A 26130-nucleotide genomic window follows, 5' to 3' on the forward strand; every position below is an offset into this window, starting at 1 on the left:
AGGAAAAATTATTTGCATCTTCTTCAAGTTAGTCACAGTACTTTGAGGCTTCCATTCTCCACAGTTAGTGCAATTTCTTTTTCTACATGTCTCGGTAGCAAACAATGTAATTTAGACTCTAACCTGGCACGCTACAACCTCTGGCCTGCCCTTGAGCCCCTCCATTGCAAAGGTCTCCAGGTGCAGTCTGGGTAGCTGCAGGGTGAAGTCATTCCTACTTGCCGCAGTCCGTGACAGCAAGATCTGATCTCTGACCTAAAGGGAAAAAAATAGCATCAATGGTAATTCCCCTTCAGACACATTAACTGGGATGAACTGGGTCCCCTTGAGCCCACTGAGTGGACTTGCATTGATCGCTGGACCTGAAATCCATGAATAAATTTAGGACTAATTGATTTTTCGTTGCAAATAAATCTCTAATTCAGAGTACTGGGGGAGAATGTTAAGAAGAAAAAGCATCCTCCTGCTTGAAATGAGGGAGGGAAGGAGAGTCGCTGGAGCTCTTCTGATCAAGAGGTTTTGAATTATTTTTTCACTGTTCCACCCTCAGAAGAAAAAGGAAAGAAGGAAAAAACATCCACAAAATCAAAAATAAACAGCAATCTCCTACTTATTCTAACTTTCTTAATAACGTGTTTAATTTAACTGGTATTAACTGATATATATTAAACAAGATAGTTATTAGGTACTAGTCTTTGAAAAGAAAACTTCAATATGTACTCTAGAATAAAAACAAATATGCTCAACACACAAGGAGACTTAAAAATATACTAGCAAGAGGTCTGCTTGCCCTCTTTACTCTAAATTAAACTTGAGGCTTAATGATTAAATACATATAAACCAACTTGGACACACAACTTCTAAATAAGATAATGGATAAAATTAGTAGTGTTTGTACTATATTTTAAGTATTCAGTAAGGTAACAATACAAACACATCACAGATACAGAGAATTGGAGAAACACCAATTCTCTAGCTAGCCTCTGCATCACATGCAGTTGATATTACACTGCCACCTTCTGGACAAATGAGAAATGCTCACTATATAATATAAACAGAAGAAAATGCTCAGAAACAGGTATTTTCATTTTTAATTTCCAAACTTAGTAAAAGCCTCAAAAATTCCACAGTTTAGTTTTCTTTTGAGACCAGTGATCTCTCATCTTTAATCATACAGTTTAATGATAGCAGTTTTCATATGTATACGTATTTCCTAACTTTCCTTATACCTGAATAGGTTTTAAAAAATTATCTCTTTGACACCATATATTTGATAAATAGTATACAATTAGCTTAAAACCACAGGAAAAAAAGAGTTTTTATGAGGTAGCAAAGGTCAAGAATGGGGAGAACTATCATTGCTCAAATAAATGTATTTATATCTCTAGTTTTATCTGAGCACTTTCATATGTAACTTGGCAATAATATGATAGAAATCCCCACCTTCATTTTTCTATTCCAGCTTGTAAAACTGTTTGAATTATTTCTTACTTTATGAATGAACTATCATACTACATAGGGTTTCCTTAAATCAGCAAACATGCGCAAATACATGATGACATCTTTCATCGTTCGTGCTAATCTAGGTTATAAAAATCCGTATACTCTCAAGTTGAGCTGAAGAATTTCTGTCAATAAGTGAATGTCAAAGTGTATGCTGTAAAACATACACTATAATGCAATTTCTATAACAGTGTGAGTATGATATTCACGCTGGAGTCCTAATTCAGAATGTATATTTATCTGTAACAAACATTCTCCAGGCTTCAGTTAAGATGAGAATGCTTTTAACTCACTTAACAAAATAAAGCAAAGACATTTGTGAAATATGATTTAAGTTTTATATTTTATATGTATGGACACCTTCTCTTGCCTTTTTTTTTTGTCACCAATGTGCACTCAGATAAAAGAAAACATTAATGTGGATTAAGGTACTGAGAATTTATCAACATCAAACCACTAGTGTTTTGCCTTCTACCCTTCTGAACAACAGTCAATAGATCTAAATATTTTACTGCACCCTGGCCAATTCATTGTTTGATGTTTAAAAACTCACCCAGAATCAAAGAAAATTTATTAAATTTGAGCCCCCAAATGAGATACTATTAGCTTTGAAAGTCAAGTTTAACTGCGATATTGATGATTCTCTTTTTTCTGTGACAAAATTCACTAGGGAAATCCTGGATGTCAAAGTACAAAAGCAGATTGCTAATATGGGCAAGGGGGGGGGCGGGGGGGAGGCTATGAGCAATGTAGGTATAATCCACAACACACTCCAAGCACTGGAGGTCCTTTAACCCGATTAATATCAGGCACCATACTTCATCTGTGAAGCTTGACGTACAGGAACACTAAGCCACATTTTATATTCTCTAAATAAACTTTCTGAAACAACATTAAGCCGGGGCATCTGGCATTTAAAACTGTGATTTATTGTCAAATTAACATTTTCACTACAACATTATTTAATTTGCCAAATGAAATAATTCTTTATATTTGTATTAGATAGGGAAAAAACTCAAAATGCAGTTGTATCGCTAAACCTAATGATGGGCATCATAATTACAACATTATTTGAATAACATGCATGTGTTAAACTATCATTAAATTATAAATTATCTGTTGAATGTTGGCAGTGCCATCAAGAGACGGTGCCCCATGATATAATATCACAAATATTTCTACTAAAATTTAAGAGTTTTTTCCCACTTTGAAACTAAATCAAAACTTTGAAAATAGGCATCTAAAATAGTCTCCAAATATTTCAAGGAAAAGGATTTTTTTAAGTCTTGGTAAAGGATTGACCAAGAATTCTTTTATTTTAATGGATAAAGGGAGTGAAAGCATCATGTTGAAAGAATACAAAACAGTGACACTGGGACAAGTGAAAATATAACGATGCAGCAAAGAGCAGGAAGGAAAGGTGACAGGGAACAGGAATAATAAAGGGCGAAAAGGGGAGACTGTTCAGAAAGAATGCAAAAGGCAAGTCTCAGTACCAGTGTGTGAACAAGGATAAACAGGGAAGAGATTCAACACAGAACAGTAAGCAAAAAGACTCTCACCTTATTTCATTAAATTAGTTCTTAAGAAAAATAGAACAGCAGGCTGAGAACAAAGTGACTAAGAGCAGAAAAGAGATAAGTGGGATTTCTTTAGGAAATACTGCCCACTGGATACAAAATGGTCTTCCAAAATTGAGAATTTAAAGTAAATTTCTTTACTGTCAAAAAAATTTTGAAGTAACAATATCAGAACAATAAAATTATTTTTCTTCCTATAGGGAAAAGTAGGTTCACCTTTTAAAATAAAGATTTTAGTGTGAATTTAGGATTAGAACAACTATCATCACCTGTCTATGGATTAAATTATAATTTCAAATTAATCTGAAATTATAATTTCAAAAGCCAACATTTAATTCTGCTATAGTACATCATTATTCATCCTATCATTCAGATTCTATACCCTTTTTCCTCTGATTTATTTATATATGTGAGCAATAAATATATATATAATATTTTTCTACTTTAAAATGGCTAACAGTTCATTTTAACATATAATAAAATTTTTCAAAGAATTCCACAATATAAATCTCAACTGTAAAATTGTATACATTTTTATAACATTCTATAAAAACTGTACAATTTCATAATATTTTGATAAAGAATAAAGAAAAGCATACCTATATTACTCCACCCTAAATTTTTGATTTTTAGAAAGAGCAGTTTACTTTCTCCCTTTTGTATTACATACTTTCAGAAAGCAGATATTTCTCAAAGATATGCCATAAGAAACAAGAAAAACAGAGGCATATAGCAAAAAAAAAAAAAGAAACTTTTTAAGAAGCCAAAACATCGTTATGAAATATTTATTTTATTGTAACAATCCAGTTCCAGGTTTAAGTGATTCTTAAGATCCATACTGTACTGTTCCTATTCCTGTGATTAGCGTTTTGTCACAAGCCACCAATCTTTCCTAATTTTCTGTACTCCTACCAAAACACACAAAAACTATTTCTGCTAGATACATCAACTATGAAATTAAACTAGCCATTTTTAGAAAAACTGCTCAACTCTCAAAATATGAACCTGCATCTTTTATCATGCACAGTTATAAAGCCCTCTGCACCCAATGTTCCAATTAATTTTTTAAAAATTCATGAAATATGGTACTAGTTGTGTTTTTACCAATAGGATACCCACGATGAAGCAGTCAGGGTTTTGATAAAAACTCAGATACATTTGAGAACACGTGTAAGAAGATGGACACAATGCCTGAATCTTGAATGCCTGGGAAAAGCAACTGATAATCGGACTTTTACATCATACTCCTGACCTGCCTAAAATTTTATTCATTCCAATCTATTATGGCCCCCAATACTTCAAAATAAACCTTTTTTACCAGAGAGATTTCCGTCATATACAGATCCCAACAATATTTCCTGTAACTTCCACTCAGCATCCTGTGTTCAGGTTTTACTATGCCTCCATTCCCTGCCTTCCTTTGTCCTACTTCCACCTCTGTACTTCCTTCCACTTCCATTGATTCCTTATTGCTTTCCCTTCTCTCTTTATTCTATTTTTCACCCTACACACTAGCAGCCTAGGCATTATTTTTCACCCTATGCACTAGAGTGCAGAGTGCAGTTGGCACACTACAGCCCAGGGACCAAATCCAGACCACCGCCTGTTGTTGTAAATAAAGTTTTATTGGAACACAGCCACACCCACTCACTTAGCTATTGTCTTTGGCTGCTTTCCTGCTACAAGGATAGAGTTGAATAGTTGAGACAGAGACCATATGGTTCACAAAGCCTAAAATATTTACTATCTGGCCCTTTACAGAAAATGTCGGTCATCCCCTGCCTCAGAGGCATAGAAGGAAAGACTATATTTTTCACCATCTATAGATTTTTTTTTAAATGACCACATCTCATCAGAGAATGTACGAACAATTTCTAGTGAGTAAACCTTATATCACTAACACAGGGTGCCATCTCACAGATACTTCTGGCTCCTTCTTTCAAGTTTTACATAGTCCGGTATACAACTTGACAGGGTCTAACTTTCCTGGCCCAATGACTGATCACCACTCTAATACCTAAACAACAGAAAATTTGGCTAAACAAGTAGCATAGGCATACTGGAGAGCCTTTTATAAATACAGAGAGAAGGGAAGCCGCCAGAGTCAACTATATACTCTGCAATAACACTAGCAGCAGAAAAAACCCTATGTATACAGAGGTTCTTAGTAAGCATGTGATCAAATAAGAACATCATTTCAAACTCGCAAATTCTACAAGGCAGTAGGAAAGAGAGGATAACAAAAAGATATTAAGACAGTTCCAGCACCCTGGTATGTGCCTAGTGATAGAAGCAGGGATTAAAGCATGTCAACGCAATGGAAATGACATTCACAAAATGGACAGTTACAACTAAATGGATATTTCCCTCTTTTACCTTTTCCTTAACTAATTAATTCCTGAAATGGATAGAGTACAGTACTATTCTTATTAGTAACAATACCACTAGCACTTCCAAAAGTACTTCATACTTTTCAGAGTACTCACCACACTACCTCACTTCATTCTGTCATCCGCCTTGTGAAAGAGCTACTGCCACCCCTAATATGAGGATACTGTGTCCAGTGCTCCTAGCAACAAATAATAATGCCTCTAAATATCCACAATTAACAGTTAATAGATGAGGAAATTGCTCAAGATTTTGGTACTCCTTCCATTTCCCTACCTAAAAAGCAGCACTATCTTATTTTTCCTTTCCTTTGTCCCTTGTCTGGCAAGCTTAGCAAAAATGTGTGTCATATAAGTAGTTTTGTGATAAGCAGTGGAGACTATTATTGAAACATCCTTATTTTCCTCAGTAGTTTCATTGGACCTGTGGGCATTTTCATTCATTCATGTTTTTTCTCCCCCACCCGTCTTCCCTGTTCTCTCTCTCTCTCTCTCTCTCTCTCTCTCTCTCACACACACACACACACACACACACACACACACACACACAATTATCATACTGGGAGACAAGTACCTGTGCAGCAATCATCCTTATACAATGGCCATAATCTCACATAGAAGATCCCCAAACTATGAGGTTCCAAGATGTGTGCAACAGTTCCAGCTGTGCTCCACACCTACAGGAAGGAGACCCTGGCACTTGCAGCAGGAGCAGGCGTTCCACTGGTGCTGCAGCAGGCACAGAAACCCCTCACTTGAAAAGAAGGCAGTGAGAAACTAGCCTTCTTTTGCTGGCAGGTTATTTAACTTAACCTACAACTCTGGAGCAGAGCCAGAACTCTCCAATGACTGCCTGCTGCTGTCACCAGAAAAAAGGGCAAAATCCACCACTACCACAAACACCCCACATATTATAGTTCCATCCCAATTATGGAACTAAAAAACTGATCTTTTGAATCAAATTATCAAGCTGGCTACATCCCAATTAAGGATGTGAAAAACTGAACCCTCAAATCAAATTATCAAGCTGGAAAAATAGGGTGATTTAATCATGGACATCTTATAAAGGCACTAGATAGCATGATAAATCTGTGGTGTAGGTTATATACCATAGAATGCACCTCATAAATAGATTTCTGTGACCTTGAGTTATTTAAACAAACACAAAACCCATATTCAAGAATAGAGAAATGTATTTATGAATTGCTACAGTTCTCCACACAAAGATATTTTCTTTCCTAGGGTAAATTCTTTCAAAGGGTAAAGACAGACGCACACTGAAATTAGTTATTTAGATGTGTTTAAGCTAAAAACTGGTAAGCACACGTACACGAAATTCTGTGGTCTCATCTTTAGTCTGTCAAGGTTTTTAAATCCCTCTTGAGCTGGAGTACCATTTTTAGCTTGGCTAGGTCAGAATGACACTGAACAATATGAATGATGACACACAAGACAGCTATATGGAAGAGTTGTCATCAGCAAGCCAGCTGTGCTAACACCTGTATGTCCTGCACAGCTGATCTTCAGAACCAGGATCAAGAAACTGAGAATGGAAAGGGGCTCAAAGATCATAAGTAACAGTTAGAGAGTCATTAATAAGTCACTTAAAGCTGGGTTATTAGAGGCAGATGACCATGTTTCAGCTTTAAAAAAACTGTCAGTTTCATTAATTAAAAATTATTCTGTGGTCTTTGTATTCCTTGTAAATGCATTGAAAATTAAAAATCAAAGTTAACTATGTATTACCAAATATTGTCATTAACCATTTTTTCAGGTAAGATTATAAAATCACATTTAAAGATTTGGCTATTTAGAGTCTTCACCTGTCAGATTCTATCTGACTCTATTTATTCCAGAATCCACTCTAACAACAGAAGTAATCATCTTTCTACTTCATGGGAGTTAAACTAGCTATTACCTATAAATTTGTTGTTAGCATATCTCTCTTTCCTAGGGACATCCTTATAATTGAATCTAGGCCTTCTCCTCTAGATCTTGATTAGGCAAAGTAAATACATATGCTATTTTTGGCAATCAAAAAAATAAAGACACTATCAGCAAGACTTCCACTGGATCTAGAGGTGGCTTTAGTTATGTTTAGAGACTGGGTGATGGTAAAAGTTTGACTCATTCAACAAACATTCATTAAGTGCCTACTGGGTACCAGGCACTGTGATAGATGCTGAGGATATAAAAATTAAGGAGACAGCAATTCCATCCCTCAAGGACTTCAAACTCTAGTGGCATAATTAATCTCTCAAAATGCATTTCCTAGCCTCCCATTTATCTATAACGTCTTGTTTCCTGTCAATTGCTATACCACCTTCTTTCTTTGCCAGAGAGAATTATGTTAATCAATCTCAAACCTTTACCTTTAGCCCTGACTTTTCCCCTGAGGTCCTGACTCACATATCCTGCTGATCACTCCATATTACCTTAAACTCAGTATTTCCAAAACAAAACTCATCACTGTCTCCCTTTTTCTCCCTAACAAAAAGAAAAAAAAAAAAAAAAGCAAAAAAGCCTGCTCCTCTCTTTGTTTTCCCAACATCAGTTAATCACACTGCCCATCTTGGGAGTCACCCTCCCCTGCCTTTCACATCCCCATGCGCCATTTCACTAAATGAGCTTCATATCCTTTCTTCTGACAGCACCAATCATCACTCTCCTGGTCCAAACCTTCACCAGCACTCATCTAGCCTATAGACTCACAGTTCTTAAAAACCACCTTCATTACTCAGTATTTCCAGTCTGCAGATGTGCCCCCCAGAGCCCCAATTCAGTACAGAAATCTGACCACATCACTCCTTAGCTTAAACCCTAGTTTAGTCTTACTTCCTCCATAATGAAGATCCAAGATTCTTAAAACGGCCAAAAAAAAAAAAAAAAAAAAGTTCTTCCGTGATCTGGCTGCCACCTGCCTCATTCAGCACTCTCCTTGCACTTAATACTGAATTGAGGCTATCTGGCTATTCATGCGTCCATGCACTTGCACATGCTACTCTCTCTGCTGGAATGCCTTTCCCATCTTTCCTCATACTTCAAACCCCTTCCAGGCTTTAATTTTCTTCTAAGAAATTTCCAGCCAACCCTTGGGTTTTCTAAGCATGTCTTATAGATGAATAACCCTATCTAAATGGATATGGAACTGCATCTTATGGATGCATATTTACCATAGTATACTGGAATGATCTGTGTCTCTACCTTGAAGAAAGGGACTATGAGATATATACCTACCTACATACATACATACATACATATATATAATATTGTTGTTGTTGTTTGTTTGTTTGCTTGTTTCCCCAAAGGCTGGTACAGTTTCTGGCCCATAATATAGATTCAAAAAGCATTTGTAGGACTTAACTATTTACAGTAAATATTGTGTTTTATGTTGGATTAGAGGTCTGTTTTTTTTTTTAAAAACTCCCCAAAATAATGAACAGCAAAAATGACAAACATATTTTTTTTAGTTATTTCTGAGATATACACTTTAAAGTAATAACTAGAATTATGACTTATAACATTATACCAGAACATATAAGATTTTTAGAAATTTCATGTAATCTCTGAAACATTTATACTAACATATTTCCATACAAATAACCCAATGAAAGTTTAGTATTAGTTGTTTTGTTTGTTTTTTTATACTGCAAGTTCTTATTAGTCATCAATTTTATACACATCAGTGTATACATGTCAATCCCAATCGCCCAGTTCAGCACACCACTATCCCCACCCCACCGCAGTTTTCCCCCCTTGGTGTCCATATGTCTGTTCTCTACATCTGTGTCTCAACTTCTGCCCTGCAAACTGGCTCATCTGCACCATGTTTCTAGGTTCCACATACATGTGTTAATATACGATATTTGTTTTTCTCTTTCTGACTTACTTCACTCTGTATGTCAGTCTCTAGATCCGTCCACGTCTCAACAAATGACTCAATTTCGTTCCTTTTTATGGCTGAGTAATATTCCATCGTATATATGTACCACATCTTCTTTATCCATTCGTCTGTCGATGGGCATTTAGGTTGCTTACATGTCCTGGCTATTGCAGATAGTGCTGCAATGAACATTGGGATGCATGTGTCTTTTTGAATTATGGTTTTCTCTGGGTATATGCCCAGTAGTGGGATTGCTGGATCATATGGTAAATCTATTTTTAGTTTTTTAAGGAACCTCCATACTGTTCTCCATAGTGGCTGTATCAATTTACACTCCCACTAACAGTGCAAGAGGGTTCCCTTTTCTCCACACCCTCTCCAGCATTTGTTGTTTGTAGATTTTCTGATGATGCCCATTCTAACTGGTGTGAGGTGATACCTCATTGCAGTTTTGATTTGCATTTCTCTAATAATTAGTGATGTTGAGCAGCTTTTCATGTGCTTCTTGGCCATCTGTATGTCTTCTTTGGAGAAATGTCTATTTAGGTCTTCTGCCCATTTTTGGATTGGGTTGTTTGTTTCTTTAATATTGAGCTGAATGAGCTGTTTATATATTTTGGAGATTAATCCTTTGTCCGTTGATTCGTTTGCAAATATTTTCTCCCATTCTGAGGGTTGTCTTTTCGTCTTGTTTATGGTTTCCGTTGCTGTGCAAAAGCTCTTAAGTTTCATTAGGTCCCATTTGTTTATTTTTGTTTTTATTTCCATTACTCTAGGAGGTGGATCAAAAAAGATCTTGCTGTGATTTATGTCAAAGAGTGTTCTTCCTATGTTTTCCTCTAAGAGTTTTATAGTGTCCAGTCTTACATTTAGGTCTCAAATCCATTTTGAGTTTATTTTTGTGTAGGGTGTTAGGGAGTGTTCTAATTTCATTGTTTTACATGTAGCTGTCCAGTTTTCCCAGCACCACTTATTGAAGAGACTGTCTTTTCTCCATTGTATATCTTTGCCTCCTTTGTCATAGATTAGTTGACCATAGGTGCGTGGGTTTATCTCTGGGCTTTCTATCTTGTTCCATTCATCTATGTTTCTGTTTTTGTGCCACTACCATATTGTCTTGATGACTGTAGCTTTGTAGTATAGTCTCAAGTCAGGGAGTCTGATTCCTCCAGCTCCGTTTTTTTCCCTCAAGACTGCTTTGGCTATTCGGGGTCTTTTGTGTCTCCATACAAATTTTAAGATGATTTGTTCTAGCTCTGTAAAAAATGCCATTGGTAATTTGATAGGGATTGCATTGAATCTGTAGATTGCTTTGGGTAGTATAGTCATTTTCACAATATTGATTCTTCCAATCCAAGAACATGGTATATCTCTCCACCTGTTGGTATCATCTTTAATTTCTTTCATCAGTGTCTTATAGTTTTCTGCATACAGGTCTTATGTCTCCCTAGGTAGGTTTATGCCTAGGTATTTTATTCTTTTTGTTGCAATGGTAAATGGGAGTGTTTCCATAATTTCTCTTTCAGATTTTTCATCATTGGTGTATAGGAATGCAAGAGATTTCTGTGCATTAATTTTGTCTCCTGCAACTTTACCAAATTCATTGATTAGCTCTAGTAGTTTTCTGGTGGCATTTTTAGGATTCTCTATGTATAGTATCATGTCATCTGCAAACAGTGACAGTTTTAATTCTTCTTTTCCAATTTGTATTCCTTTTATTTCTTTCTCTTCTCTGATTGCCATGGCTAGGACTTCCAAAACTATGTTGAATAATAGTGGTGAGAGTGGACATCCTTGTCTCATTCCTGATCTTAGAGGAAATGCTTCCAGTTTTTCACCATTGAGAATGATGTTTGCTGTGGGTTTGTCATATATGGCCTTTATTATGTTGAGGTAGGTTCCCTCTATGCCCACTTTCTGGAGAGTTTTTATCATAAATGGGTGTTGAATTTTGTCAAAAGCTTTTTCGGCATCTATTGAGATGATCATATGGTTTTTATTCTTCAATTTGTTAATATGGTGTATCACATTGATTGATTTGCGTATATTGAAAACTCCTTGCATCCCTGGGATAAATCCCACTTGATCGTGGTGTATGATCCTTTTTACTGTGTTGCTGGATTCTGTTTGCTAGTATTTTGTTGAGGATTTTTGCATCTATATTCATCAGTGATATTGGTCTGTGATTTTCTTTTTTTGTAGTATCTTTGTCTGGTTTTGGTATCAGGGTGATGGTGGGCTCATAGAATGAGTTTGGGAGTGTTCCTTCCTCTGCCATTTTCTGGAAGAGTTTGAGAAGGATGGATGTTAGCTCTTCTCTAAATGTTTGATAGAATTCACCTGTGAAGCCACCTGGTCCTGGACTTTTGTTTGTTGGAAGATTTTTAATCACAGTTTCAATTTCAGTACTTGTGATTGGTCTGTTCATATTTTCTGTTTCTTCCTGGTTCAGTCTTGGAAGGTTATACCTTTCTAAGAACGTGTCCATTTCTTCCAGGTTGTCCATTTTATTGGCATAGAGTTGCTTGTAGTAGTCTCTTAGGATGCTTTGTATTTCTGCGGTATCTGTTGTAACTTCTCCTTTTTCATTTCTAATTGTATTGATTCGAGTCCTCTCCCTCTTTTTCTTGATGAGTCTGGCTAATGGCTTATCAATTTTGTTCATCTTCTCAGAGAACCAGCTTTTAGTTTTATTGATCTTTGCTATTGTTTTCTTTGTTTCTATTTCATTTATTTCTGCTCTGATGTTTATGATTTCTTTCCTTCTGCTAACTTTGGGTTTTGTTTGTTCTTCTTTCTCTAGTTCCTTTAGGTGTAAGGTTAGATTGTTTACTTGAGATTTTTCTTGTTTCTTGAGGTAGGCTTGTAGAGCTATGAACTTCCCTCTTAAAACTGCTTTTGCTGCATCCCATAGGTTTTGGATCATCGTGTTTTCATTGTCATTTGTCTCTAGGTATTTTTTGATTTCCTCTTTGATTTCTTCAGTGATCTCTTGGTTATTTAGTAACGTATTATTTAGCCTCCATGTATTTGTGTTTTTTACGTTTATTTCCCTGTAATTCATTTCTAATCTCATAGCGTTGTGGTCAGAAAAGATGCTTGATATGATTTCAATTTTCTTAAATCTACTGAGGCTTGATTTGTGACCCAAGATGTGATTTATCCTGGAGAATGTTCCGTGCGCACTTGAGAAGAAAGTGTAATCTGCTGTTTTTGGATGGAATGTCCTATAAATATCAATTAAATCTATCTGGTCTATTGTGTCATTTAAAGCTTCTTTTTCCTTATTTTTCATTTTGGATGATCTGTCCATTGGTGTAAGTGAGGTGTTAAAGTCCCCCACTATTATTGTGTTACTGTCGATTTCCTCTTTTAGAGCTGTCAGCAGTTGCCTTATGTATTGAGGTGCTCCTATGTTGGGTGCATATATATTTATAATTATTATATCTTCTTCTTGGATTGATCCCTTGATCATTATGTAGTGTCCTTCCTTGTCTCTTGTAACATTCTTTATTTTAAAGTCTATTTTATCTGATATGAGTATAGCTACTCCAGCTTTCTTTTGATTTCCATTTTCATGGAATATCTTTTTCCATCCCCTCACTTTCAGTCTGTATGTGTCCCTAGGTCTGAAGTGGGTCTTTTGTAGACAGCATATATATGGGTCTTGTTTTTGTATCCATTCAGCAAGCCTGTGTCTTTTGGTTGGAGCATTTAATCCATTCACGTTTAAGGTAATTATCGATATGTATGTTCCTATGACCATTTTCTTAATTGTTTTGGGTTTGTTTTTGTAGGTCCTTCTCTTCTCTTGTGTTTCCCACTTAGAGAAGTTCCTTTAGCATTTGTTGTAGAGCTGGTTTGGTGATGCTGAATTCTCTTAGCTTTTGCTTGTCTGTAAAGTTTTTGATTTCTCCATTGAATCTGAATGAGATCCTTGCCGGGTAGAGTAATCTTGGTTGTAGGTTCTTCCCTTTCATCACTTTAAGTATATCATGCCACTCCCTTCCGGCTTGTAGAGTTTCTGCTGAGAAATCAGCTGTTAACCTTATGGGAGTTCCCTTGTATGTTATTTGTCATTTTTCCCTTGCTGCTTTTAATAATTTTTCTTTGTCTTTAATTTTTGCCAATTTGATTACTATGTGTCTCGGCATGTTTCTCCTTGGGTTTATCCTGTATGGGACTCGCTGCGCTTCCTGGACTTGGGTGGCTATTTACTTTCCCATGTTAGGGAAGTTTTCAACTATAATCTCTTCAAATATTTTCTCTGGTCCTTTCTCTCTCTCTTCATCTTCTCGGACCCCTATAGTGCGAATGTTGTTGCGTTTAATGTTGTCCCAGAGGTCTCTTAGGCTGTCTTCATTTCTTTTCATTTTTTTTTCTTTAGTCTGTTCTGCAGCAGTGAATTCCACCATTCTGTCTTCCAGGTCACTTATCCGTTCTTCTGCCTCAGTTATTCTGCTATTGATTCCTTCTAGTGTAGTTTTCATTTCAGTTATTGTATTGTTCATCTCTGTTTGTTTGTTCTTTAATTCTTCTAGGTCTTTGTTAAACATTTCTTGCATCTTCTCGATCTTTGCCTCCATTCATTTTCCGAGGTCCTGGATCATCTTCACTATCATTATTCTGAATTCTTTTTCTGGAAGGTTGCCTATCTCCACTTCATTTAGTTGTTTTTCTGGGGTTTCATCTTGTTCCTTCATCTGGTATATAGCCCTCTGCCTTTTCATCTTGTCTATCTTTCTGTGAATGTGGTTTTTGTTCAGATTAGAGGTTTTAAGTGACTTCATTGTACAAGCAAATCCAAGAGCATCATCAAAAACCCCTGTAACTTCCTAGTCATTGGTCTAGTGTCACTTCAGCCTTATAAGTTTACAGGATTTATATATACAGGTATTCTAGAGTCTTCTGAGGCTTCAAGATTGTGACTTCCTGTTTTATCTTTTAGTCATCTTATTGAAAAGGCATCTGACACTTCTCATAAATGTTCAGCGGTAATTTTAAAGTTCATAGTACGCTATGATCATACATAGGAAACACTTTAGTTAATCCTTCCAAACTTATAGGACCCAAGCAATCTCTAAAAGCCTCAAAAATCCAGCCATTCTGTTAATTCAAAAATAATTTTAAAAAAACTACAAAAAATATTCAGATTCTTCCCCACATTCCAACTTTACCAAAATCGACTTACTTTCACCCACAGCTACAGTAAAACAAGACATCTCTCTGATAGTATCCAATAAATACTAACATAACTTAATTTTCTCATACCTAACCCTAAATAATCCAGACATTATCCTATCCATCCAATCATTACCCTGTCCTGAAAATTATTTTGATATAATTATTGTACTTTCCCTCTTTTCCTCACAATAGAAATAATTAAGTATGTTTGGAGGGCTCTTAATTTTTTAAAAATTTCAATTCCTGAGAGGATATATTATCAGTAATATTATAAGCCTTCTGGTAAAATTATTAGGAAAATAAATGTATACAATTTTAGGGAGAGATGGTAGGAAAAATGGCAGAGTAAGGAACTCCAAAAGCCAGTCCCTACACAAAAGCAAGGAATAAACTGGCAAAATTTATCAGAATCAACTTTTTCAGAACTCTGAAAACTATCTGAAAGTTTACAGCAACCAGGTAAAATCTTAATCAAGAAAAATCACCTGAATCTTGGTATTTAAGGAACTCTCCACCAAAATACTAACAGACCACTAAGTTAACAGAACAGAGATTTCAGTGGCCACATATGACCAAGAATACAGACCTTATGAAATTAGTTCAGGAAGTCACTGAGCAAACAAAAACTACTGGAGTAAACAGCAACAACAAACACTAGGGTTGGGAGAGAATCTGATTTCCAGAGTTGTCACATTATATACTCAAAATATCTACTGTTCAACAAAAAATTTTGAAGTATGCAAAGAAATAAGAAGGTATGGCCCGTACATAAGAAAAACAGAAATTAATAGGAACTGTTCCTGAGGAAGCTTAGATACTAGATTTATCACACAATGACTTTAAATCAATTATTTCAAATGTGTTTCAAAAGTTAAAGGAAACCATGTACAAAGAACCAAAGGAAACCACAAGAGTAACATCTTCCAAATGAGAAATATAAATAGATAAAAAGCATAGAAAGGAACCAAATAAAAATTTTGGAGTTGACATATTCAGAGTGCTGGGGGAAAAAAATCGTCAATCTAAAATTCTATATCCAACAAAAATATTCTTCCAAAATGAAGGAGAAAGTAAGCCATTCCAAGATAAACAAAAAGCTGAGGGTGTTCTTTCCCACTAGTCCTGCCCTAGAAGAAAGGCTAAAGGGAGTCCTTTGGTCTGAAATGAAAGGACACTAGACAGTAACTCAAATCCACAAGAAGAAATCAAGAATGCCAGTGAAGGAAACTGAATACATAAATATAAAAGTCAGTATTAATGTATTTATGATTTGTAACTCCTCTTTTTTCCTATATGATTTAAAAGACAACTACATAAAACAATACTTATAAACTATTTCAAACCATACAGAATTACCTTAGAACTAAATAGCAAAAAGATATCTGGAAAATGCCCAAATATTTTGGAAATTAAACAACACACTCTTAAACAATGAACAGGTCAAAGAAGAAATCACAGAGAAATTAGAAAATACTCTGAGAGAAATGAAAACAAAAACACAACATACCAAAACTTATGGGAAGCAGTGACAGCAGCGTTCACATGGAAATTTATAGCTTAAATGCCTACATTGAAAAAGAAGAAAGATCTCAAATCAATAACCTAACGTTCTATCTGAGGGAAGTGGAAAAAGAGGATCAAACTAAACCCAAAGCAAACAAAAGGAAGGAAATAATAAAGATTGGAACAAAGATAAACACAATAGAAAACAGAAAAATAACAGAGCAAATCAAGAAAACCAAATTTGGTTCCTTGAAAAGATCAACAAAATTGACAAACCTTAACTAGACTCACCAAGAAAAAAAGATTAATAAATTACTAAAATTAGAATTAAATTGGGGACATTTTACTACTGACCTTACAGAAATAAAACAATTCTAAGAAAATGAACAACTTTATGTCAACAAATTAGATAACCTAGATGAAAAAGATAAATTCCTAGAAACACATGAACTACCAAAGCTGAATCAAAAAGAAACAGAAAATCTAAATAGATCTATCACAAGGAAAGAGATTGAATCAGTAATCAAAAAGCTTCCAGCAAAGAAAATCGCAGGACCAGACAGCTTTACTGGTAAATTCTACCAAAAATTTAAACAATTAACACCAATCTTTCTCAAAGTCTCCCAAAAAAATTGAAGTGGAGGGGCTACTCCTAAAAATTCATTCTATGAGGCCAGTATTACTCTGAAACCAAAGCCAGACAAAGATATAACAGGAAAACTGCAGACCAATATCTCTTATGATCACAGATGCAAAAATCCTCAAAATATACTAGCAAACCAAATCTAGCAGCATATTCAAATGATTATACTCCACAATGAAGTGGTGTTTATACCAGAAATGCAAAGATGGTTTAACATATATAAGTCAATCTATGCAGTACACAACATTAGCAGAATGAAGATTTTTTTTTAAAAAATCATCTCATTTGATGCAGAAAGAGCATATGACAAAACCCAACAACACCCTTTCATGACAAGAAAACTTCAAAATACTAGAAACAGGAAAGAACTTCCTCATTCTGATACAGGACGTCTATAACATTTAATGGTGCAAGACCAAAAGCTTTCCCCATAAGATTAGGAACAACACACAAGAAAGTCTGTTGTCATCATATAATCAAATGGCTAGGACTGGAAGTTCTAGCCAGGCAATTAGATGAAATAAAGGAATAAAGGGAGGGAGGGAGGGAAACAAAAGGAAAGGAGGGAGGGAGGGAGGGCAGGCATCCAAATTAGAAAGAGGTAAAACTATCTTTTATTTGTAGATATCATAATCTTATATACAGAAAGTCTTAAAGAATCCACAAAAAAGTTATTAGAGCTAATAAATTCAGCAAAGTTGCAGTATACAAGATCAACACCCAAAAATCAGTTATATTTTCATATGATCAATTGATTTGTCAACTGATATAGTCAACTGATTTTCACTAAGGCTACTAAGATTACTGAATGGAGGGAAAGGACAGTCTTTTTAATAAACGGTGCTGGGATAACTGGATATCCATGGAAAAGAGTGAAGTTGGATCCTTGCATCATACCATATACAAAAATTAACTCAATATGGACCAAAGACCTAACTATGAGAGTTAACACTATAAAACCCTTTGAAGAAAACACAGGGGAAAATCTTCATGACCTTGGATTTGGCAATGCATTCTTAGATATGAGACCAAACACATGAGCAACAGAAGAAAAAACTGGACTTCATCAAAGTTCAAAACTTTTGTTGATCAAAGGACACTAACAAAAAAGTAAAAAGACAACCCACAGAATGGGATGAGGGGGTATAGGAGTGACTGCTTAATGGCTACTGGGTTTCTTTTGGGGGTGATAAAAATATTCTGGAGTTAGATAGTTGTGATGGTTGCACAACATTGTAAATATATTGAAAGCCACTGAACTGTACATTTTTTAAATGCTTTAAATGGTGATTTTTTTTAAAGTTCAATAGTTATGTTTTTTCCAAAATACAACAAGTAGTTCAGAATTCAACTAAACAGAAAAGTGTGTGTATTAAAAAAAATGTACCTCATGAAAAGTTGTAATGATTTTTTCTCTTTGTCTTATTTTTCTTAACCCCAAATAACCTGAAATAAGCCGCCAAAAAGTTTCTTAATTAAATTTAACTTCTGGCCTCTATTTATAACAGCCATAAATAAAATATATTTAAATGTAATTTTTTTTAAAAAACTTCTGTTTCTTTGAAAAAAAAAGTATATGCTTTTAAATAAAAAATGACTAGCCTTCTTTATTAAATACTAGTATCAGTCCCAAATGGGATTTAAAAAATAATATACAGTCAACGGCTGTGTATAATACAATTTTAGGATTTAAAAAGTTGAATGTAATGTGTCAAATTTAAAAATTAACAAATATCCAAAAAGTAATCCCTTTTCCTAAAAGCAAACATGTTTAGTTTAAGTTCTTTAAAGTACAAGAAAATAATTTCTACATGAAAGTAAGTTCTTTTTATTTGATTATTGTGTCAGAAGTTAGTATTAAAATTCAATTCAGCAGGTTAAAATTTGGTTTTATTCTAGAATAACTGGTGCATACCTTGTAAACGTATGTGCTTAAGAAATATGAATAGCTATACTATTTGACTATGTACAGTAAACTATGCTGAAGATCTTGGATGTAACCACAGTCATTTTTACTGTACCATGAAAGAGCCTGGACCCTCCTTCTATATCACTCTTAGATTCTCCAAGGCAGCAAAATGCCACTGGACAGTCCACAGTGGCCAAAGAAAATAAACCTGCAAACTCTGGCTTGAAGACAGGTGGGCTGCACCTTCCTGAGAGCTTCAGAGGGACCCTCTGGGTCTCTTCCTTATCACCCATTTGTTCTCACCCATACTTCGTAGAAAAGAGAATTAGCCCAATAATCAATTAGCCTTTCCTAAATTTTCACTTCAAGCTTGAAAAGTAATTGATAATTTAAAAATCACTATACATATAGAAATTTCCAAAGACTTAAATCAAAATAACTAACTATTACATCTGAAGGGAGATTAAAAAGCCATATAGCAAAAGTAAATCTACAGTGGTTGTAGGCCAATTCTGCAGACATCTTTCTTTCCATATGACAAGAAAATCAAAAGAACTGCAAATGAAGAACTGTATGATTACAACTGTCCTGTTGCAATCAGTCTTTATTGTATTTAAAATACATATTTTGCCATTCTCATAATGAAAGGGTAAGGTGCAACATTTATATTTCACATTGATGATGGTTTTTGTTTGATGTCAAAGTCCATTCCCAAGACAGCTGCTATCCAACACTACTTTCCTCTGTCTGGGGAGATGACAAACAATTGATTTCAAAGGCAACATTAACTGCTATAAAATGGTATGCCATATACATGACATAATTTATTTTTCCTATCCGAAGTCTCACCACATACCAAAAAAAATCTAACCAAAGATGTCTCTTTTCCTACAAACCTAAATTTCAGATTTCTAGCATATATGGATTTGATGTGATTGTATTTAAACTATATGGACAGGCTAAATTTTTTTAAGTAGGAAGGAGGAGAAATCACAATTTCAAACAATATTGCTTAAAAATAGCACTCAGAGTATTAGGTTCTTTTTTTCAGAATACTTTCTGTGAGTCGCTTTTTGCTAGTCACTTTCAACATCAAAGAATACAGAGGTCCATTGTTTTTAAAATGTTAAAATGTATTAAATATTAGTTTATTGATGTTATTTTGTATTTCCTTAACAGGATTAGTTTTTAGGATATTTTTAAGTGATTTAAAAACTATATTGTATAAAAAATTTGATTCACAAAATTATTCTAAATATGATTCATTCATAAATTCCATATACCTTAAAAGTACTAGGTATTTACATTATTCCAACAAATTGTCTGTTAAACAATAACAGAAACAAATAACATTTCTCTACTTTTAAATAATGAAATAATGAGACATCTTGGAATCTGGAGTGCTAACAAAATACACAGTCAGTATTGAGTCAATACTTAACAATATTAAGTTTTTAGTAATATTGTAATATCCTTATTATGCTGTTCATCACTACAAACTAAAAGTCAATTTATCATACAGAAGTAATCAAATTGAAAATAACAGACTATTATTAAGTATATTCAATTTTTACTTTAAGAATATATTCCTATAGAAAGGTGAATTACAACTTGAAAAACATTACTGCCTAGGTTAAGGTATATGAGTACTGCCAAATACAATACTTTATGTCTCTCTCTATATATTAATCTATGTATATAGGATAGTAGGTTTAAGAGTGGTAAGAGGTTAGACAGTGTGGTCAAACATTTTATCATTATGAGACATATATGAATCTTAACGACCTCTAGTTCAGTCAGCAAAGACCACAAATAACTCAAGTGCAATTATACCAGTTTGGGGAAACCACTATTTTCATAGTTTTATCACATACATAAAGCGAATTCTGAAAAAAGTTATGCAATCTAGCATTGCTCAATACAAATTTTCAGTCATTTGAAAGGATCCTTTTGTTAATTTATTTTTAAAGAAAGCTACAAAATGAATTAAAGTACTTTGCAGTTAATAAAATTAATGACTAGGAGAACTGTGTCATAATACAATTTGAACAATATTGAAGAAAAATTATAATACCTTATGAAGCACATTTTCTACTGTTCTCATATGATTAGCAACACATTCTTTGTCTCTAGAAACAAAATAAAGATTAGGTATTAGTAAAACCCAAAGCTTACTATAATTGCTACACATTTTAGTATAAGTGACTATTATTGAAAAATAAGGGTTGGTTTTTCCTAAAGTGTAAAACCTAACCATATTCACTAGTATATTTCCACATTTAATTCTTATCTTCAGTTATACTGCCTGCCAAAAATTAGAGGGGGGAAAAATTCTTATGGATATTTTCAAAGTTAAAAGAGAGTGAAAAAGAAAGAAAGAAAAAAGAAATCATGATTACATTATTGATTTACAATGTGCTGAAAAGGCTAAACGTGCATTCTTTTGGCTTCTAATGAAAAAGACTTTAGAAATATTAGTGGTAGAGATATAAATGGTCATACTGGGCACAATAATATTTTCCCTTCTCCATGGGTTTTTTGTGCTATAATAATTACACAACAACCTTCTATGGCCTTGACTAGAAATATGCAAAGTTACTATTTTCTTCTCTAGCCTTGTATATTGAGTTTAGCCTTTATGATGAAATTAAAAGTTGGGATGAGAATGCTGAAGACAAAATTTTAATGGTGAATTATAAATTGAAAACTGTAAATAATGCATTAGCTCTCCAAATTTCAAATTAGCTTTCTTTAGTGTTATAAGAACATGTGCCCATGGTCACAGATCTCAGACTTGACAAATTCCTGAATTACCAGCAGGATTGTGAAGGCACAATATAAATCTAGAGGTTTTATAATCTTGTTTTCATTAATCTTAGAATTTTCAATGCTCTGAGACATACTAAAAATTACCTATGCTAAGCTTCTCATTTGACATGAGGAAACTGAGACTGAAAAATGATAGCAAAAAGCTGATTCAGTCAAACTTATATTTTTAAAAAATGACAATTACATATAACTAATATGGTAGTGCACTGTTACAGAGCTTTACAATTTTCCAAAAATGTATTGGTGGGTATTCAAACATGCCAATATTGTGGCATTGTGTAAACTCATTTTTTCATTATCTGTGAGCAATATCCCAAGCCCACTGACAAAGCTGTGGGTATCCTAGGATTGCAAACTGCCCGTTTTATGATTTAGTTTACACACTACATTCATATTTCTTATGTTTTGCTTAACAAGAGTTTGTCTCCAAACATTTTTAAGTTATAGTTATACATTTGCAAATATATATATACATACATATATGTATATATATGTGTGTATGTATTTGCAAGTACAGGAATCCAGAATTCCAAATTTAGAAAACACTGAGTTTATTACAATTAGATGTTTAATCCATAAATAGATTTTCTTTAAGCCATGCTGTTGTAAAAAGGACAGTCTTAAAGTACTCCATGAAATCTGATGTGGGGAACAGATAAAAATACCCAAGAGAACTGTTCAATGTGAGCTTCACAGTGTATGTCAACTTGATTACCTGGTAAAGGGAAACACTCTCACCACATTTACATAGCTGCCCACTCTGAAAACTGCGTATTTTTCTCTATTTAACATATTTGAATATACAGCTATAAAATTAAATGAATTTTCCATGATCAATATGTTTTTATTGTACTTAAAAAGATGCTACAATACACATGTTGGTTATATACTAACATTTCTTTATGGAAATATTACTTGCAATATTAGTATATTATAATATATGCAGAGGAAAATTTGGGAGGCAGTGGGGCAGAAAGGGATGAGAAATATGTGATAGGAGAAACTATTCAAAACTTTAAAATAAAGAGTCTTATATCTCATGTTAATGAAAACCTGGTTTCAAACATGTAATGCTACAACAGAACCTAAAATACACAGCATTAGAGGTTATATAGAAACTTATTCTTTTCTAAGGTTTCTCAATAAAATATACAGTTAGTATATTAAGAGTTTTCTTTTTTGAGGATATATCAGAGAATTTCAAAGAGAGACAGCTGTACTTTTGTTTTCTAACACTGTATTATCCAGGGCTAAAACCCAGAGCATGAAAGTAAGAATTGATCTTTTGTCTGTTTTAAGTGATCTCCCCAAGGTCCAAATGCTCACTTGGCTGCCATGCGGAGGGCACTCTCTGCATCATGGATGTTCTCCTCCAGTCGACGCTTGTCCTGCTCCAGCTGGGTAAGATGTCTATTGAGCTGACGCAGAGATTGATCTTTTCTTCTCAGCTCCATCTTTGCCTCGGAGAGACTCTGCAAGCAGACAGAAAACAGAGTTACCTGTCAGCCCTGATAATTAACTTCAATTTATGCCATAGGCTATTAAACAAAGAAGGATACAGACTGACTGAGAAGTAGACTTGGGTCATTACACTTCAAGGTTTAACAAATTTTCTGCAAAAAATTTTACATACTTACTAATTAGAAATGATAGAACTGGTAAGATTTTGAAAAATGTTTAGCTGCAAAATACAACTCTGTTTTGTTTTTTTAAATACTGCAAGGCAAATACATTCTATTCTTACTAAAAATATCTGATTATTAAAAACCTCAGGTTGCATTTTCTTTTAATGATAAAAAATAAAGATTTCAATGGAAAAAGCACATGAAATTTAGAGTCTATTTAAAACAAGAACTATCATATGCCAAAGTACATGTGTGATGGAGAGGAAGGTAGATTAGGATACCTATAAGAGAATGGGGAACCCAAAATTTAAAAGCACCACTACTATCTTTTTAAATGTATCTATAACAGTTATGTTGCTATACACATCTAGTGAACAAACACACTGGACTCGAAAATAAAATTCACTTATTTCCCATAAAAAACTCTCATGTCAGAGAAAACACAAACGTGATCAACATGTTTCAACAGAGAGAGTTATAAACAATACTTGCATTTGGAATTATGTTCCATAAATATTTTCCTAGTCAGAGAAGCACAAAATTTGTTGATTGATATTTGCTATGTGCTTTAATCTGAAATATTCACTTAGCACAAAAATTTCAAGATACAAGAGTACAATTTCATCTTGGAACTTTAAGGCTAAAGGTCTTAGACTCAAAAACTCGTAAGTTAAAGGAGTATTTTCTTATTTTAAATTCTAGGATGTAAAATAATATAGGGATCAGAGGATCCCTTAGCACTAAAAATCTGCTCATTTCTTTGCCTATGAAATTTCTAGAATATAAGCTTATCAACCAGTTTTTCAATTAAGTTCGTTGGACAGTGAACTAAATAATTGATTGCATACACACAATATTTTTTCTAATTTCTAAGAGTGTAGCCACACATTAACATTCACAACTATGCTTCAAATACCCAGTAAAGAACAACCAAGATGCAATAATTTCATGTTTAAAACTCTTCTAATAATATTATTTTAATGCATTCACAATAAGTAGTATAAAAACTCAAGCTGCCTGCATGGAGCTAAAACAATTAATTCACTCTGAACACTATGAATTGAAAGCAAAACCAGGTTTGTTTGTTTTTTTAACATCTTTATTGGAACATAATTGCTTTACAGTGGTGTGTTAGTTTCTGCTGTATAACAAAGTGAATCAGCTATATGTATACATATATCCCCATATCCCCTCCCTCTTGAGCCTCTCTCCCACCCTCCCTATCCCACCCCTATAGGTGGTCACAAAGCACCAAGCTGATCTCCCTGTGCTATGCAGCTGCTTCCCACTAGCTATCTATTTTACATTTGGTAGTGTATATATGGCAATGCTACTCTCTCACTTCGTTCTAGCTTACCCTTAAACCAGGTATTTTTAAATGCTAAAAGAAATTTAATTCAGTATTTCACTTTCAAACAGTCAAGTTGCTGTCAGATAAATACAAGTCAAAAAACGAGCAATAAGCAAACTGTGACTACTTTTTAGATATTATGTTTTGTTTTAAATCTTTAGTACTAACAGATCTTTAAGAATATCCCACTATGGAAATAGTCACTGATTCAAACCAACTTAAAAAGACAACAAAGAAGAGATTTGAAAAGCCATGCTAAACCTACTTATTTTGTGCCAATGTTAAGATATTTAAAGGCACTGAAGTATCATGAGATTTCTTTCTTTAAAAAAATAAAACCCATTTGAGTCCTTTTAAAGGCAATATTTCTGACATCTTTCAGGTAATAAAAAATGCTATTTTTCAGATGTGAATATAAAATTAATGATCCACCACTAGTTACACATAAAGCTTGAGTTCTTTTTCCAACAGAAATAATAGAATGTGTCACTCCATTCAAATTCTCTTGCTCAGTAATTCTTATGACTAGAGGTGTATATTTGTGAGGGATGTTCAGGATATTGATTCCAGCCTTGCCCAGAGCGAAGCTCACTGGTCCAATCTGAGAGAACCCATGACCTTAAAATCACTATAAAACCATACTGGACTTTTCAGCAATTCTATGATATCCTTCCAAAGAAGATATAACTCATAGAATTAGAATCTCCACTATATATCTAAATCTTCCAGTTTCCATCAGTTTTCATCTCCTTCTCTCAGGGGCAATGGCAGGGAGCCACCAAACTCTTCTAAAGCTTGCACTATTTCAGAGGTACAGCTGAATAGCCTACTCTAAGACTGAAATTACAGACAACAAACAAAAAAATGGTATAAATAAGGTGATATGGATCATACTTCCTTAGTGTAAAAATGAAGAGCTAATGGTTTTTGAAAAAAGAACAATCATAGTTATATAACTTATGGACACAGCATTCTCATTTTAAAGAGCTGAGGAACATCACAATGGAATCTATATACGTCAATGAGTCCTAAGGTTCGTGGTGATGTATGCAAAACACCAAGACATAAAAAGATTCAGTAATATGTCTTTTCTCTGATGTTCACATTTTTGTGTTTGATGACAAAAGTAGAATCCTCAAAAATCCTAACACTAAGCTTTAAAAAAATAAAAACATATTCATGTGTGTGTGTGTATATATGATTTATATACATACGTACCTATACCATATATAATATATATTACAGACACATATAAAATTTTAACTTCAGCTTTTCTTTTCTCCTGTTCAGATTTATCTAATTAAAACCCATGATAAACTTTATGGACTCTAATATTTCCAACTGAAGGACTGAAACCAACAGGGTGTACCTCTGGGCAGCTAGGCAATGATGATAAGCAAGCAGGTTAGCCACTAATTTCTCAACCAGGGCAGACTGTGAAAGTGTGATGTCCTGATATCCAAGAAACTGTTCAGGGGAGAATAGGATAAATCAAGTTTAATAACTCTGCTCCTAATTGTTCCCCCAATGCTCAACTCTAATTACTTGGAGAACTCTCCTGACTGTCACCTGATATTAAGTTGTTGGAGGCTGAGCCTGGAACAGCAAGATAATCAATAAACATTTAGTGGGGAGAAGAATGAAGATCCTGTTAAGCAGTGGGAACCTGCAGCACCCAAAGCCCTTCTGCTCATGAGAAAACCTATGGGACAACCATAGCGATTGCAAAGCAA

The 26130-nt window shown here is 34.2% G+C and overlaps 1 protein-coding gene across 10 annotated transcripts in view; it reads right to left on the reverse strand.

Annotated features, from left to right (window-relative positions):
- Positions 1–26130, reverse strand: part of CCDC171 (coiled-coil domain containing 171) — a 364663-nt gene that overhangs the window by 90018 nt on the left and 248515 nt on the right. For 8 of the 10 annotated variants that reach the window (XM_059924676.1, XM_059924681.1, XM_059924684.1 and 5 more), the window contains 3 exons: positions 22748–22893; positions 20667–20721; positions 124–255 (listed from right to left, as the gene is read on the reverse strand). In XM_059924676.1, coding sequence (XP_059780659.1) covers positions 124–255; positions 20667–20721; positions 22748–22893 — 333 coding nt within the window. The remainder of the gene's footprint in view (positions 1–123; positions 256–20666; positions 20722–22747; positions 22894–26130) is intronic. The other 2 variants (XM_059924680.1, XM_059924685.1) reach the window with 2 other exon arrangements.

This window comes from Balaenoptera ricei, chromosome 6, assembly GCF_028023285.1.
Source record: "Balaenoptera ricei isolate mBalRic1 chromosome 6, mBalRic1.hap2, whole genome shotgun sequence".
Taxonomy (NCBI): Eukaryota; Metazoa; Chordata; class Mammalia; order Artiodactyla; family Balaenopteridae; genus Balaenoptera; species Balaenoptera ricei.